At 40.8% G+C, this 17,592-nt stretch overlaps 1 protein-coding gene across 2 annotated transcripts; it reads left to right on the forward strand.

Annotated features, from left to right (window-relative positions):
• Nucleotides 1-61: 61 nt before the first annotated feature.
• On the forward strand, nucleotides 62-16,080 carry CIAO2A (cytosolic iron-sulfur assembly component 2A). Of its 2 annotated transcripts, XM_020882406.2 has the most exons (5): nucleotides 64-410; nucleotides 4,034-4,198; nucleotides 12,291-12,340; nucleotides 14,728-14,773; nucleotides 15,615-16,080. In XM_020882406.2, the coding sequence occupies exons 1-5, from the start codon at nucleotides 287-289 to the stop codon at nucleotides 15,710-15,712; spliced, it is 483 nt and encodes a 160-aa protein (XP_020738065.2). In that variant the 5' UTR covers nucleotides 64-286; the 3' UTR covers nucleotides 15,713-16,080. The 2 variants fall into 2 exon arrangements, with proteins under 2 accessions (XP_070325244.1, XP_020738065.2); XM_070469143.1 differs by lacking the exon at nucleotides 12,291-12,340 and having other exon boundaries at nucleotides 62-410; nucleotides 15,615-15,762.
• Nucleotides 16,081-17,592: the final 1,512 nt, after the last annotated feature.

The raw sequence follows: 17,592 nt of genomic DNA on the forward strand, positions 1-17,592 counted from the left end.
AGCACGCAACGCGCCTCACGTGCCTCCAAGAAAATTTTTTTTCCTCTTGCCCCGCCGAAACCGAGCAAAGCATACTGGGGCTTGTAGTCCTTGCGCCTCCTTTCCCTAGGTCCTCCGCGACAATCCGTCAGGTCCCGCCTATTATCCGCTCCCCTGGACATTTAGGCTTCTCTAGCAGCAGTAGCAGTGGCCCATATGAAGACCAGGAAGTTGATAACTCGCGAGGCTCGCTACTGAGAGACGGTGGCTCGGATGGGACAGTCGCCAGGGATGGCGGAACGTAAGGATGGAGCGGGTGTCCGGACTGCTCTCCTGGACGCTGAGCAGATTCCTGTGGCTCTCGGGTCTCTCTGAGCGGGGAGCTGCCCGGCAGCCCCGGATCATGGAAGAGAAAGCGCTAGAAGTTTATGGTAATTAATTTTGTCCAGGGCACCATTTGGTGGTGAACGTGGAGGCGGGGGTAACGAGGGCCTCACCTGAGGGTTTGGAGTGTAAACTCGGGTGTTTTTCTATATCTCCTCGGCAAGAGTAGGAAGCTTTTTGTCCTGAGTCTTAAGTCACGCGGGCATGTGGGTCTTCCTTAAGACGTAGGCTCTTGCTAAATCCCGAGCAAGCCGAGTCTGGGTTATTTCCCTTGTGTGCCCCATGTTATAGTGGCCATCTCAAGACTTCTGGGCAGAGGCGTTTAAGATGCTTGATTAGGAAGCAGAACTGGCCTAATTGCTCACTTGAGCCTCCTTCCTTCTTATCCCTAACCCTGGACACACACTCCTCTTTCCACCATTGAGGATACTGCCTGGCCCAAGGTCACAGCCAGTCTCTTCTCCAGAGGCAGTAGGCAAGAGGTCCCATGAGCCCGGCCGTGAACTTAAGAGTTCTTTAAGACACCCACGCGTGGAGTGCAAAAGAATACACACGTACATATAACACACATAGTTTTTATGTGTATATTGAGCATAGAATATTCTCAATTCAACCCCTGGAACCATCTTCATTGTACAGATGAGGAAACAGAGGTTTAGGGAGGTTAAACAACTACCCGGAGGCCACTCTGCCCATAAGGAAGCAGCAAAAACCAAAGCTCCTCTGTTTCCTAACTTGGTGCACTTTTCACCACTTCACGATTGCTTTATGACTTGCTTTTTTGCACTTATTAGTATTGTTTTCGAAACTACAAAGACTGGATCTAAGTAGTGCTCAGAGATTCTTGCTAACCCTAACCCAGGGTAAAAGTCTAACCACAAGAATGCAAATAATGCAGGTAAGGATTATAGACCAGTAGAAGAAGCCAGCAGAAGAAGCCAGGGATGTTAAAGAACTTTGGCACTACTCTGGTTTACCTCTTGCTAGGTTAGGACTTAACCCTAGTCAGGTGACCGGTATGAGTGGAATGATTTCCCCAAAGCAGTTAGACAGATTCCTGTCCTGTCGGGTCTCCATCTCCAGCATCTAGGGACAACAGGGCACTGGGGCTACAACTTTGGAAGAGGGAGATTTCTTGTCCTCACACTTACCTTGAAGGGGGCCTTTATACACAAAAATAGAATTTTAAAAAATTATGTGCACTACAAGTACCTGTATGAGAGATCCAGGCAGAGAGGAAAGACTCAGTAATCTCTGACTAGGGGATCTGGAAGGACTTTAAAGAGAAGGGGTCACTTGAATTGGGCCTTGAAGCATTAGGATCTGGGCCTGTAAAGGATACACAGCTTACTAAGCAGAGGGAAGAAGCAAGATTATAGAGGTAAGAAAATAACTTGTTTAGGGAATGGCAGGCAGGGCTACAGGATAGGGTTTGTGGTTAAAGGTGGAGATGTGGTCAAAAATTATTTTACAGAGCAGGTTGGAATTGGATCCTGAAGGTCTAAACATAAATGAAAAATTTAATATCAGTGCAAAGCCAGTAGAAGAATTTTAGTCAAGGGAGTAATATGAGGAGAACAACATTGCTTTCTTTCTAAAAAAAAATTTATCCAGATCACTGGAACAGGAGAGAAGTTGAATAAGGGGTGAGATTTAATTTCAGAGTCATTTAACATAGAAACAATATAATACAGCTTGTGTATGTGAGCCTTACAGGGAAAAAGGCCTCGGATGAGGGGGAACTACCTCCTTTTCAGAAAACTTGTTTCCCTGAGCCCCACGTTTCACAAGTCTTGCAAAGGTCCTTTTTCCTGCCTCCATTCTCAAATTCTGTTTCTAATCAAATGATAAGCTCAGGAGTTGCTCGGGAGAAAGTAGAGCTTGATTGATTTGTTTTTCCCAGCAGGATTTCTGATTATAAGAGTGCTGTAAATAGTAGAAGGAAATCTCAGGCCTGAGAACATCAAGCTTGTCCTTTGTGAACTCCTGCTTTTTTTACCTCACTATTTCTTATTCTCCTTTTTCATCTTCTTCTACAACCTCAGAGTAAAAAGGAAGCCTTTTCCTCTGCAGTGCCAACCTAGCCTCCCACATCTTTGATCTCATTCATTCCTGTTTATTTTACCAGCCTCCTTCTTAAAATTCAGTGTCCCTTCCTCTATTTGGGTTGTAAAAATATACTCGTTTCCCTTATCCTTGTCACTCTTCTAGCTTTTTTAAAACCCACTGCCTTTTGCCCTTTCCTCCTTCCCTTTCAAAGTCCTGGGATTATGTTTTCAGTTCTTTCTCATGTCCCCTTTTGCGAGCTGGCCTCTGCCTTCACCTCCACTGAAAGTGCTTTCTTGCAGGTGACCTCCTGACTAATAAATCAGAGACCTGGTTTAGCTCTCATTAACCTGAAATTTTCAGCAGCATTTGATGTTAATAACCATCCCCTCTTTCCTTCTTTACTGCTTTTTGCTTTGCTTCCTTCTGATCCCCAAATTAGGTGCTTCCTACAGATCTATCCTTGGGTCTCTTTCCTTTTACATTTGTGGTTCTCCAACCTGGCTGCACATAAGAATAACCTGAGGGATTTTTTTTAAAGTCTCAATGGCCAAGTCCTCCTATGAATCAGTTAAATCAGAATCCTGGGGAGGGCTCAGACACCAGATTTTGTTTTGTTTTGTTTGTTTTTGAAGCATTCCTAGTGATTCCCTTGTTTGGCAAAGGTTAAAAACTATGGTTATACTCACTGTTGTTTGTGAATCCCATGTGTTCAGCAGCCACTCTAGCTTTGGTTCTCTTAAACCTTATGCTACAATTCAGTGTTGCTAGAATGTTCCATTGGTTTGCCCCTTAAGCACCTCAAAATGATTGCATGTGAGATTTTATCCACTTGTCTTAGTTCCCACCTAAATTTCTTCCTTTTTTTCTCTCTTCCTTTTTTTTTTTTTCTCATTCTATGTTGGTTCTTCCAGGCAGTTAGGTTTACAATCTGAATCATCTTCCTTTTCTCTCTTTCCTTGTCTTCTATGTCCAAACAGTTGTCGGAGTTTGCCTTTGAAATTACTGCAATGTCTGTCTTCTTTCTGTGACTATGGTCATGTCCCTGTTTTAGGCTTGGCTTTTCATCCGGTATCCCTGGCTCTGCTCTTTAGTGGGAGTCTACCAACTGGTGAATGAGTTACCAGCTGACAGTGTAACACTGGTTACACTGTAACAGGCCCTTGTTCAGAGCCTCTTGAATAGATATTCTATTGCCTGTAGCTGACTTTAAAAGACCCTTCATGGGCTGGCCTAAACTCTTAACTTCTTCACTTAATGCTGAGTTCCTGGCAAACTGAACTTGTTCATTTGGAAATGCTCCAAAATGTTACACATTTTTAAAAATAATTCAGATTGCACTTCCATATCCTGAAACTAAATTATTTCTTCCTCTTGAGCTTGTGTAACACTTTTCTATTTGCATATTCTTTCTGCAGAATTAGATCCAAGAAACTGGACATGAGGTACTAATAATCCACGAAAATGATTTTCTCAAAAGGAAGTTTCTGTCAGAAATCTGGGGAGTGGCTGTAGTATTTGCTCAAACAAATAGAAGTCAGTGTTTGGATTAAGACTGGCAAAATCAATTGTATTTAGAATATCCATGTTTTAACATAAGACCTTGTTTCTGATGATTCTTTAGATTTGATTCGAACCATCCGGGACCCAGAGAAGCCCAATACTTTAGAAGAACTGGAAGTGGTAACGGAAAGTTGTGTGGAGGTTCAGGAGATAAATGAAGATGACTATTTGGTTATTATAAGGTTCACGCCAACAGTACCTCATTGCTCTTTGGCGACTCTTATTGGTAAGGTTTTAGATAAAGATATTTATACATTGATAGTGAATTTTTCTAGCTGATACTGACCCACAGTAACAATTAGCATCATGGATCATACTTTATGGTTTACAAAATGTTTTTGGTAGTTCTCACAATCAGCATATGAGTCAGTATTAGGTTTATTTTACAGATGAGGAACCTGAGGCTGAGGGAGTTTAAGGGCCTTGCTCAGCGTCATATAGCCAGGAAATGATGAAGTTGAGGCTCAACCCTAGGTCTCCTGACTTGAAGTGTGTTTTTTCTTTAGCTACACCATGCTGCTTCTCTACAATTAATGGAGGCTGGGTATGGGCCATCTTCTCTCCTCAGATCTGGAGATTGGAATGGGTCTTGTCAGACGAGCACTGTGCCCTCAGCATCTTCTCCTTTTAGGTGCTCTCTTGGCTTCTGTGCAGCATGGGCAGAGGTCTGGTGGGAGGGTGTTTTTTCAGGTGCTTTTCTTTTTGAGAGGTTGCATTCCCAATACTTGGATTAGTTAGCAGTGAGATATACAGTCAATATCTTTGAATGTATATTTTGTGAAAAAAAGACGAAGTTTATTTCAAACCAAATCTTGATCAGTGGGGAACCAGTTAAATAATCAGTGATGGTGTTTATCAACAATGAAATACTATGAAGTTATCAAAAAAATGAAGAAACTCTCCATATACTAATATGGAAAGATCTCTGTGACATACTGTTAGGAAATAAAAGCAAGTATAACATTCCTACATTTGTGTAAAAAAAAGGTAAAATATATATTTACATTTGGTTGCATATCATAAAGAAGACGTAAAAGAATAGCTGAGATGGGGTGGGCATTAGTGATGGTGAGAACTGGTCAGATAGGGGATAGGGTCAGTGGGAGACTTTATACCTTTTTGTTTTTTTTAATTTTTGAACACTGAGACTGTATTATCTATTTGAAAATAGATAAATTTATAAAAAGGCTTGGAAAGGTAAATATTTTATTATTGTTCCCACTATTGTTGTGAGTTCTGTCTTTTCTCTTCTCACTTGTTGTACCTGGGATCCCTCAATTAGTGGTTTCCAGCATATGGGCCACATCTTGAGGGACTAGAAGGTCTGTGAATCTGCAGATGCTATTTTGGGTATAAAACTCCAACACTAGAAAAAGCATTGTTGAATGTATATTTTTTTTGCCATTGGACAATTTCTGAATCAACAGATACCGGTAACAGATTTCAGAAAGTAATATTTATATTGTTTCTTAAATTATGAAACACAATTATAACAAATTTGTTGGTAATAATTTTGAAATTCCACAAATGCATAAAGAAGAAAATCTCAAAAAGTTAGCATTAGAAAGTGTGCTCCAGGCTAAAATTCCAACTCTGTTAGTTCTGTCACTTTGTGGCTTTGGGCAAGTTACATAACCCTTCTGAGCCTATCTCCTTATCTGTAAAAATAGTGATAATAAGGGTAACTGGAATCTGGTAGACTACAGTCCATAGGGTCGCAAAGAGTTAGGACTGAAGTGACTTAGTGCACGTGTGCACACGCGCGTGCACACACACACTGAGTTGTAGGGGTTAAGTAATAGAAAGCATGAAATAGATGAGAAATGTTTTTTAGTTCTCCTTAAATATTATTATTTAGTTATATGGTTATATAGGAACATGGTAATCACATTGATGTATCAGTTTTGTAACCATATGGACTACTTCTAGCGTCCACAATTATAAATAAACTATAATGAAAAACTTTACACATAAATATTTTTATTTATCTCTAATTATTGGTTCAGGATAAATTCCTGTAAGTGGAATTATTGGGTCATATGGTCGAAATATTTTTAAGCCTCTGGGTAAACATTTGTAAGTCCTTAAAAAGTTCATACTAGGAGTTTCCTGGCAGTCCAGGAAGTTAGGACTCTGCGCTCTCACTGAAGATGGCACACTGCAGAGGGTTTGGAACTGTTTACCTCAGATTGGGACTTGAACCCATGTGCCAGGACTCAAACCCGGCCAGAATGCACGGTCTTCCAGCTGAGATCACACTCCTGGTTTCAGGACCTAGTAAAGCTCAGGTTCTTGATGTCTCATTGCAGAAAGAATTCATTAAGAGACAAAGTGATAGGTAAGAAGTGGATTCATTTAGAGAGAAACACACTCAACAGACAGAGTGTGGGCCATTTCAGAAAGCAAGAGCAGCTCTGGTAGAAACATTCCACAAACAACAGTGTGGGCCAATGCAGAGGGTAAATGTGGCCTTGAATGTGGTGTGACTAGTTTTTATGGGCTGGGTAATTTCATAGGCTAATGAGTGGGAGGATTACTCCAACTATTTTGGGGAAAGAGTGGAAATTTCTAGGAATTAGGCCACTGCCCACTTTTTAGTCATTTATATGTCAGCCTTGGAGCTGTCATGGCGCCTCTGGGTGTGTATCTTCAGTATACAGGGTCACGGGTCTAGTTGAAGTTGACTTGTCTGCCATCTTGGACCCATTTGATTCTAATTAATAAACTAATTGCATGCTTGGGCTATGTCATTCTTTCAAAGGTTGTGCTCTGCCCGCTTCCCTCCTGTTTCAGGTTCTGTCCCTAGTCAGGGAACTAAGATCCCACAATCTGGGCTGTGTGGCCAAAAAAAGAAAAGAAAAGAAAATTCATTCTCTTTGACCTAAGAAGTAAGGAACTAGTTTCCTAGGAGAAGATAGTAGCAGGTACAAAACACATAGGGTAAATTTATAATAATAAATCTTGAAAGAAACTATAGTATCTATTAATAAGGATATGATATAAAAATAGTCAAATTTCTTAATTTCTATTGAAAATGAATGTAATCAAGGAATTAAAGTATCTGTGTGAGAAGTGTATGAAAAAGCTTGAATGATAAGTTGAATTTTTATTATGATTGCTGTTATTTTAAAACAAATGTATGTGGATAAAGATTGAGAGAGCACATGAAATAAAAATAACTGTAAAGATGTCAAGATTACTTTATGGTTGATATTTCAGTTCTGTACACTTCTTGAAAAGAGTTTTGTCACTTTTTTGGCCCTTTAAATATGGGTTTCAGTTGAGACCCTTGGCTTTTTAGAGGGTTGCCTAGTAATGTATCATGGTAACTGTGTTCAATCAGCGTGATTGGAAAACTCGATGAAGAGAGTCATCTTTCTGTCTGATGCATTAGAAGGCTTTTCCTATGAGCAGGTAATACTGTTGCAAGAAAGAGTGGGTCTTGAGAGGATGGTCACATCCCAGGTCACATCTGAGTCCCTGGGACAGCCACCAAGTATGGGTTCTTAGCTTCATGCAGCAAAGAATTCAAGAGTGAGCAAGCCATTAATAAAGTGAAAGAAGGCTCATTCAGGGAGGAAACACACTCCATGGACAGAGTGTGGGCCACCTCCAGAGTGCAAGAGAGGCACCAAGTGTATAGGGGTAGTCAGTTTTTATAGATGTGGGTAATTTCATAGGCTCGTGAATGGGAGGAGTAGTCCAGCTATTTTGGGGGAACCGTTGAGGATTTTTGTGAATTGGGCCATCACCCACTTCTTGACCTTTATGGTTGGCCTTGGAGCTGTCAGAATACCTGTGGGTGTGGCATATAGCTTGCTGTTGGGTTATAATGAGTGAATACTAAAGCTCAAGGTCTGGTGGAAATCAACTTGCCCACCATCTTGTATCTGTTTGGTTCTAATCAGTTTATGTCGCGCCCTCAGGCTAAGTCATTCTTTTAAAGGTTGTGCCTCGCCCTCTTCCTGTCTCAGTACTAAACAGAGAAAGACACCTGAGTAAGAGTTCCACTCTGACTACTTAGGTTGTCTCCTACTCAGTTACCCTGGTATGTAGTTCCAAAGACAAGGAAGATGCAAAGAGGGTGAGTAGGTATGATCTTGGGTGGCCTCAGTCTGCAGCAGCTTACAGTGGGGCTTCGGTTCCTGGTCAGAGATTGAAGCCAGTGAAAGCACTGAATTCTAGTCACTGAACCAGTGGTCAGTGACAAGGCCCAAAGCTTTGCAGAGAAGAATTCCCACAAAGACAGAAAGTAGTGAAACAAGTGAAGTGTTTATTAGGAAAAAAAGAATACAGTATGTGTGGATAGACACACAGGCAGACTCAGCGTCATGCCCTAGTGGTAGTTTGAATACTTTTATGGGGCATTTCTTCCAGGTTTCCTTTGACCAGTCGTCTTGCTTGCCAGGTTCTGAGTCAATATTTGGTATGTCTCAGGGTCCTCTCATTTGTGCATGTACATCTTTTAACCAGGATGGATTCTAGCAAAGAGGCCTTTGAGTAGTTGCATCACTTACTGTGAGGTGATGCCCCCTCTCTTCTGACCTCCAAGGAGCCTTTCTCTCATATGTAGTCAGGGAAGTCTCCTTTAAGAATGAGGAATATGTGGTCTTTTATCTCTTAGCTTCCCTGATAACTCAGTTGGTAAAGAATCTGCCTGCAATGAAGGAGATCCCAGTTCGATTCCTGGGTCGGGAAGATACCCTGAAGAAGGGACAGGCTACCCACTTTGGTATTCTTGGGCTTTCCTTGTGACTCAGTTGGTAAAGAATTGCCTGCAGTGTGGGAGACCTGGGTTTGATCCCTGGGTTGGGAACATCCCCTGGAGAAGGGAAAGGCTACCCACTCCAGTATTCTGGCCTGGAGAATTCCATGGACTATATAGTCCATGGGGTCGCAAAGAGTCATGGACAGGACTGAGTGACTTGACTTTCACTTTCTTATCACTTAACTGGGCAGAGCCCAGCCTCCTCCCCTCCATTGTCCTGCTATTTTTGTCTTGAGAGTTTCAGAACAAACTCCAACTCTTTGCTCCTAGGGCCCATCTGTCTCCTGCCTCAGGTTAGGGCAGAAAAACCACTTGATAATCTTTCACAAGAAGGCAGGAGATGAAGGACATAGGATTTGGAATCTAAATTTAACTTCTAGCTCCTTCCACTTGTTAGCTATGTGATGTTGAACAAATCACTTATCTTAGTTCCTAACTGTAAAATGAAAATGATAAAATAGTAATAGCTAACATTTATTGGATACTTAATTATGTGTCAACTACTATTTTAAGCATAAAAATATAGTTACTCCTCATATGTAATAACCTTATACTTAGTGGTGCTATTATAATACTTATGAAAACAGATAATGAAACTGAAATTCAGAGAGGTTAAGTAACTTGCCTGGTGTCACATAGCTAGTGTGTAGTGGAACCAGTTTTGAACCCAGAGTATCTGTTTCAGTATTCTCTACTGCCTATCTTGAGAATTCTGATATTCAAGAAAGTGCTTTGTGAATTGTAAAACAGTTAATTGTTTTTGGGTAAAATACCTACCTGAAACCATTCATCTCAGATTGGGACTTGACTGAGACTCCAGCCCAGCCAAAATCCTGCCTGGGACTTGAAGCCACATGGCCAGGACTCTAACCTAACCAAAACCCCGTTTGGAACTGGAACCCAAGTGGCCAGGACTTGAACCCAGCCAAAATCCATGGTCTTCCAATTGAGATCACATACCTGGTTTCAATACCTAATGAAATGCAGGTTCTTGATGTCTCATCACAGAAAGAATTCAATAAGAGACAAAGTTATAGGTAGGAAATGGATTTATTTAGAGAGAAACATACTCCACAAATAGTGTGGGCCATCTCAGAAGGCAAGAGTGGCCTTGGGAGAAGCATGTGCCACAGACAAGAATGTGTGCTGTTGTGGAGGGTGAGTGTGGCCTTGAATCTGGTGTAGTTAGCTTTTATAGACAGGGTAAGATTGCTGGGAGAAATATCAATAACCTCAGGTAGGCAGATGACACCAGCTTAATGGCAGAAAGCAAAGAGGAACTAAAGAGCCTCTTGATGAAGGTGAAAGAGGAGAGCGAAAAACCTGCCTTAAAATTCAGCATTCAAAAAACTAAGATCATGGCATCCAGTCCCATCACTTCATGGCAAATAGATGAGGAAAAAATGGAAATAGTGACAGACTTTATTTTCTTGGGCTCCAAAATCATTGTGGATAGTGATTGTAGCCGTGAAATTAAAAGACACTTGCTCCCTTCGAAGAAAAGCCTTGACAAACCTAGACAGCATATTAAAAAGCAGAGATATCACTTGGCCAACAAAAGTCCGTATAGTCAAAGCTATGGTTTTCCCAGTAGTCAGGTGTGGATATGAGAGCTAGACCATAGGGAGGCTGAGCACCGAAGAATTGATGCCTTCGATCTGTGGTGCTGGAGAAGTTGAGGGCCCCTTAACAAGGAGATCAAACCAGTCAACCCTAAAGGAAAGCAACCCTGAATATTCATTGGAAGGACTGATGCTGATGCTGAAGCTGAAGCTCCAATACTTTGGCCATGTGACACAAAGAGTTGACTCATTGGAAAAGACCCTCATGCTGGGAAAGATTGAGGGCAGAAGGGAGTGACAGAGGATGAGATGGTTGGATGGCATCACTGACTTGATGGACATGAATTTGAGCAAACTAAGGGAGATAGTGAAGGAAAATGAAGGCTGCATGCTACAGTCCATGGGGTCCCAAAGAGTCAGATATGACTTAGCAACTGGACAACAACAGCAACAAAAGTTTATGTTGTGTCCTTGGGCTATATCATTCTTTCAGAGGTTGTGCCCTGCCACCTTCCCTCCTGTTCTAGTTACTAGAACATATGAGGATGCTCAAGTAACAGGGACACAAGGTAGGAGCAGAGTGAGGTAAACCCTCTAGACAAACTTTAAGGCAGATAGATACTCTAAAGGGAGACCCTTCTTAAGGAAATTGTATATTTTCTTTAGAGTTCCCTAATATCTGTTATGGAATTACTATGTTGTAGGCTCTAAGGAAGACCCAGGCTCATTGTAGCTCATCTAATCTTTTTTCCTTTCCTGGAATTTTTATAATGATTCTGTTAGAAAACCTGATGGTACTTAGAAAATCAAAAACAAATTAATACCTCCCCAAGATGATTTGGTGTTTTGTTATTGTTTATTTTTAGTTAACCCAAATACTAAGAAAATGTTCTTTATAACAAGCCCTTATATGTTATTTGAGAGAGGAAATAAATTGCTCAAAATAAAAACCTGCAAAGCCAGGAAACTAGAAATTCATCCTGATTCTTATTTTTAGAAAACTCACTACTGAAATACTTTCTCTTCATAAAAAGAGCAGTTGATTTGTCTTCTCTGTCTAGGGGTTTGCGTGTATGCATGCTAAGTCACTTCAGTTGTTTCCAACTCTTTGTGACCCTATGGACTGTAGCCCTCTTGGCTCCTCTGTCCATGGGATGCTCCAGGCAAGAAAACAGTAGTGGGTTGCCATGCCCTCCTTCAGGGGATCTTCCGGACCTAGGGATCAAACCCCAGTCTCTTACGTCTTCTGCATTGGCAGGTGCATTCTTTACCACTAGTTCCACCAGGGAAACCCATCTAGGGATGTAGATTTAGTTAAAATTGTATTCCTTATTTTGTGGTGGGGAAGAAGTGAAACATTGGCACTGAGGCTCTGTTCCAAGGTAACTTAATTTCTCTTAGAAGACTCAACTAGAAGAAAAAAAGTTATTGAAATACAACTTGGTATTGGGGCAATAAACTGAACTTCAGAGGAGCTTGTTTGGAGCAAACAACTGTATTTGTATCTTGCAGGCATAGAGAATTCTAAATTTGAGAGGCTTTAAAAAGTGGCTCTTAGTTTTAAGTTTTTGCATGGCCTGACCTGTTATAAGCATTCCAAAGTTTAATGACTCAGTTGATCTTTGATGGAAGGCGAATTGATGTAGCAGAAAGGATCTGGATTTTGCAGTGGTTTGGGTTCTAATCCCAGCTTGGTCACTATACTAGCTCTTTGATCTTCAGCAAGTTAAATTGTGACCTTGGTTTCATAATTTGTAGAATGGGGTTGATAATACCTGGCTCAGTGGATTATCATGAGGAATTTTTAAGGTTGTGCTTATATGTTAAAGATGCTAGCTAAAGGTACCAGCCTCAAAGGAGGCCTACAATGGATTGAGTCTAAGCTGTTTTCAGCTACTGTTTTGTATGGAGATTCCTACACATAGCTGCATCCTTTTTCAAAAACCAATAAGAGAAATAATTGATGCATTTTTCTTCCCCCTCCACAGGGCTGTGCTTAAGAGTAAAACTTCAACAGTGTTTACCGTTTAAACATAAGGTAAGGAATGTGTTTTTTGTTGTTGTTTTATAACAGCATTGTTGAGATTTGATGCACATATCATACAACCACTATTTAAAGTGTAGAATTTAATGGTTTTTGGTATATTCACAGAATTGTGCAGCCATCACAACCATTACTTTAGAACATTTTCATTATCCCAGTAAAAACCCCATATCAACTCATATCAATTAGCAGTCACTACCCATTTTTCCCAAACCTTCTCCCATCCCTGGAAGTGGAATGTTAGTCACTCAGTCATGTCTGACTCTTTGTGACCCCATGGACTGTAGCTCCCCAGTCTCCTCTGTCCATGGAATTCTCTAAGCAAGAATACTGGAGTGGATTGCCATTCCCTTCTCCAGGGGATCTTTCCGACCCAGGGGTTGAACTCAGGTCTCCTGCATTGCAGATTCTTTACCATCTGACCTACCTGGGAAGCCTATTCCTAGGCAACCACTAATGTACTTTTGTCTGTATAGATCTAACTATTCTGGATGTTTCGTTTAAATGGAATCATAGAATTTGTGAGCATCAGGATCTTTTCCAATGAGTCAGTTCTTTGCATCAGGTGACCAAAGTATCAGAGCTTCAGCTTCAGCATCAGTCCTTCCAATGAATATTCAGAACTGATTTCCTTTAGGATTGACTGGTTGGATCCCCTTTCAGTCCAACGGACTCTCAAGAGTCTTCTCCAGCACCACAGTTCAAAAGCATCAATTCTTCGGCGCTCAGCTTTCTTTATGGTCGAACTCTCACATCCATACATGACTACTGGAAAGACCATAGCTTTGACTAGACAGACCTTTGTCAGTAAAGTAATGTCTGTGCTTTTTAATTTGCTGTCTAGGTTTGTCATAACTTTTTTTCCAAGGAGCTGATGTCTTTTAAGTTCACGGCTGCAGTCACCATCTGCAGTGATTTTGGAGCCCAAGAAAATAAAATCTGTGACTGTTTCCATTGTTTCCTCATCTGTTTGCCATGGAGTGATGGGACTGGATGCCATGATCTTAGTTTTTTGAATGTTGAATTTTAAGGCAGGTTTTTTGCTGTCCTGTTTCACCTTCATCAAGAGGCTCTTTAGTTCCTCTTCACTTTCTGCCGTTAGGCTGGTGTCATCTGCTTATCTGAGGTTATTGATATTTCTCCCAGCAATCTTGATTCCGGCTTGTGCTTCATCCAGCCTGGCATTTCACAAATTTCCCTAAATTACCAAAGTAAATGAGTATATGGGGTCTCCCAGGTAGCTCAGTGGTAAAGAATCCGCCTGCCAATGCAGGAGATGTGGGTTTGATCCTTGGGTCAGGAAGAACTCCTGGAGAAGGAAATGGCAACCCACTCCAGAGTTCTTGCCTGGGAAGTCCCTTGGACAGAGGGGCCTGGTGGGCTGTGACTCTACAGTCTGTGGCGTCGTAAAAGTCAAACATAACTTAGTGACTAAACAGCAACACCAACAAATGAATATAGATTGATTTTATATCACCTCCTTTGTTGTTCACAGTAAGAGTTACTGTTAATGACATTGACGGGATTTATATGGTGTTTTGTATTTTAAAGAAAATTGATCAAGATGGTCTCTAAGGTCTCTTATAGCCATAATAGGTTATGATTTTTCCTCATCATGAAAAACATTTGTCTCAGTAGTCAATAAATATGTGAGAATTAGATCACGTGCTCCAATGTTCCCTGAAGAGTAGACAAATCTTTATCATATAGCATGATTTAGTTACCACAATATTTGCAATAATTTTGTGGGTTTGTCTCAAAAACTCTGGTTCTTGGAGGTTAGCTCATTTGAGCAAGTGAGTGCAGTGGGACCCAGAGGGATAGCTTAACCAGCGGTGTACTTGAAAATAAATCTATCAAGATAATAGTAAATGAGAAAATGATGATACTGAAAACTATATATTGTGAACCCATTTTTATAAAATATGCAATAAAAATAAATTTCCAGCCTTGGTGGGTATGTGTGTTGTGAAAAATTACGTGGGTATAGAGAAAAATATGGGAGAAAGTACACTAGATTAAAGTGACTTTCTTTTGGGGTTTGGCAGGGAGTAAGTTTAGATACCGATTTGGGAGGAAAAGGCAGAGTACAGGGGAGAGATTTTGGAGCAAAACATGTATGAGATCTCATCTGCGTAAAATCGTAGGTTTGTGTTTATAAAAAAATAATGAGAATACCCCCTGTAGACTTTCCCCATGTGACCAAAAAAAAAAAAAAATCCTTGTAACTTAAGCCTTCATTTTAGCAAAGAGTGTGAAGATGTGTCCCAAGTCTTTGATGTTAGAAACAGGACTGGACTTTCATCCCTAGGCTCTGGAGTTCATTGTATATTCCACCTCACTCATCTAAATGTTTTGCTTTCAATGTATTTTTTTCCTAGTTGGAAATCTACATTTCTGAAGGAACCCACTCAACAGAGGAAGATAGTAAGTGACTTTTGAACCATTATTAGAAAACAGCTTTATATAGTACTTTATTTTGGATATTAGGTTCTTCCACCAGCCAAGTATCTACTGGGTCATTTGCAAGAGTACAAAATCAGCTACTAGCTTTTCCTTGAGAAGAAAGTAATTTTTTCAGTGGAATGCTGGGTAAACTAGAATTAAGCCCTGTGGATATTGACTGGTTTAGTCCAGGGGCCACACATCTGTAAAGAATGTGCAGCTCTGGCAACCTTGACGTACAGACTCTGAGGAGAGCTTGCCTCTTTTCTTTGGTGGCAGGAGAGAGAGCTGTATGTTTGAAGCTGAAATCAAAGGTCCAGAGAATAAAGCGTTAGGGAATCTCGGGGTAGGGGTTGTCTTTGTGAGTTTGGATTAATGTATTATATTGATTTTTTTTTTTTTTTTTTTTTTTGGCCATATTCTGTGGCATGTGGGATCTTAGTTCCCCGACCAGGGGTCAAACTACAGCGCCCCCTGCAGTGCAAGCGTGGAGTCTTCCTGGGTTAATGTATTAAAATAGGAGTAAAGACCCCCCCCCCCTTTTTTTTTGAGAAGCTTTTTTGTATAAAGACTCTCTGGCCTACAGAGAGAAACAAGGTGGCAACCACTTAAAAACAGCAGAGATGGAATTCAGGAAAAGCAAAACAAATTACAGGAAAATTTTTTTTCTCTTTAAGTCTTCCTTTCAAAACTTACAAATATTTAGCCAACATCTGCATTAAGTTTTCAAGGAGTTGAATTCTATTTTAACAAACTAATAAAAATATTATCTGCTGCTGTATATTGACAGAGTTATGCTAACTTGTGTGTGTGTGTTTTGTAGTCAACAAGCAGATAAATGACAAAGAGCGAGTGGCGGCTGCCATGGAGAACCCCAGCTTACGGGAAATCGTGGAACAGTGTGTCCTGGAACCTGACTGATAGCTGTTTTAGAGCCACTGAAATAAAATCATTTGATATATTTGTTTAAAGTCTTTGTAAAATGTAAAAAATTCATGTTTAATACATAGGTGATTTGTACCTCAGAGCATTTTTTTAAATGATGATTTCCAAGCAAGATTTAATTATAAGGTAGTACCTAGTTTGTTCAATGTCTAACATTCTCAGGATTTGTAACCCTTAAATAATCAGACAAAAATATCTTCTAGTTACTGTGTGTAAGATGAGTTGCTATTTTTCTGATGCCCATTCTGATGCTTTTCATGTCAAAATATTTACTGTGCCCAAGTGTATTCAATTTAAACCATTACTCTGTAAAATAAATAAAACAGATGATTCTTGTACACACATTAGAATGTTTTTATTTAATTGTAAATTTCAGTGTAAACACTCAAAGATACTTCCAAACCTTTATTTTCTGATTATTATGTAGAATCAGAGATAGGAGAGCTAAGGCTTCCCTGGTGGTCTCGTGGTTAAGAATTCCTCTGCCAGCACAGGGACACAGGTTCGATCCCTGGTCTGGGAAGATTCCACATGCCATGGACCAACTAAGCCAGTGTTCTGCAACTACTGAAGCCCACACTCTTAGAGCTAGTGCTCCATAACAGGAGAAGCCAGGGCAATGAGAAGCCTGCACACTGCAATGAAGAGTAGCCCCTGCTCGCGGCCACTAGAGAAAGCCCATGTGCAGCAATAAAGACCCAGCACAGCCATAAATGAATGAATGAATGAATGAATGATTATTTTAAAAATTTATTAAAAAAAAAAAAGAATTAAAAGGAGCCCTTAAGATCAGGCCTGGGCCCTGCTTTCCTTCAAGAAGAATTCTGGATACATTTATAAATAAGAAACAAATAGGAAGAGGCCCAGAATTGCTCGAGGTTTCAAGCCTGAAGCAAGCTCAAGTTAGCAAAGAGTTGATGCCATTTTTTTTTTTAATAACATTATTTGGCTTTTGTTTTTTAAGACTTTTTTTAAAAAATGTGGACATGTTTAAAGTCTTTATTGAATTTGTTGCAGTATTGCTTCTGTGTTATGTTTTGGCTTTTCGGTTACAAAGCATGTGGGACCTTAGCTCGCTGACCAGTGATCGAACCTGCACCCCCTGTATTGGAAGCCGCTGCTGCTGCTGCTGTTAAGTTGCTTCAGTCGTGTCTGACTCTGTGCCACCCCATGGACTGCAGCCTACCAGGCTCCTCCGTCCGTGGGATTTTCCAGGCAAGAGTACTGGAGTGGGTTGCCATTGCTTTCTCCATGTATTGGGAGACAAAGTCTTAACCCATGGACCACCAGGGAAGTCCCAAGTTTGTACTTTTGACTATTAGATGTGACTAGATACTTCAGTGCCATGAGATTGCATGGTTAAAAGTGATAGGATGGCATACTCAGACAGAAGTCATATCTCTGTCCAAGTCTTCACCATGGGCAGAGAAAGATCAGGCCTTCTCAACAAAGTTTCAAAGGATTGTTGCTGTTTAGTCTCCAAGTTGTGTCAAACTCTTTTGCAGCCCCATGGACTGTAGCTCACCAGGCTCCTCTGTCCATGGGATTTTCCAGGCAAGCATACTGGAGTGGGTTACCACTTCCTCCTCCAGAAGATCTTCCCGACCCAGGGATTGAACCCTTGCCTCCTGCATCAGTGGGCAGAATCTTTACCACTGAGCCTCCAGGGAAGACGTCAAAGGATTAATGGGGGTGGGGGACAAAAATAAAACCAGTTCTGACACAACATCCTTTACAGAAATCCCGTTGAAACAATCTTGGCTTCTGCTGAGGCTCTGCACTGTGGGATGGTCACAGCAGAGCTTTATCCCCACGATGTTGAGATGATTAAAAGTTGCTGCTGTCAGAGAAACCTC

This window comes from Odocoileus virginianus, chromosome 6, assembly GCF_023699985.2.
Source record: "Odocoileus virginianus isolate 20LAN1187 ecotype Illinois chromosome 6, Ovbor_1.2, whole genome shotgun sequence".
NCBI lineage: Eukaryota > Metazoa > Chordata > Mammalia > Artiodactyla > Cervidae > Odocoileus > Odocoileus virginianus.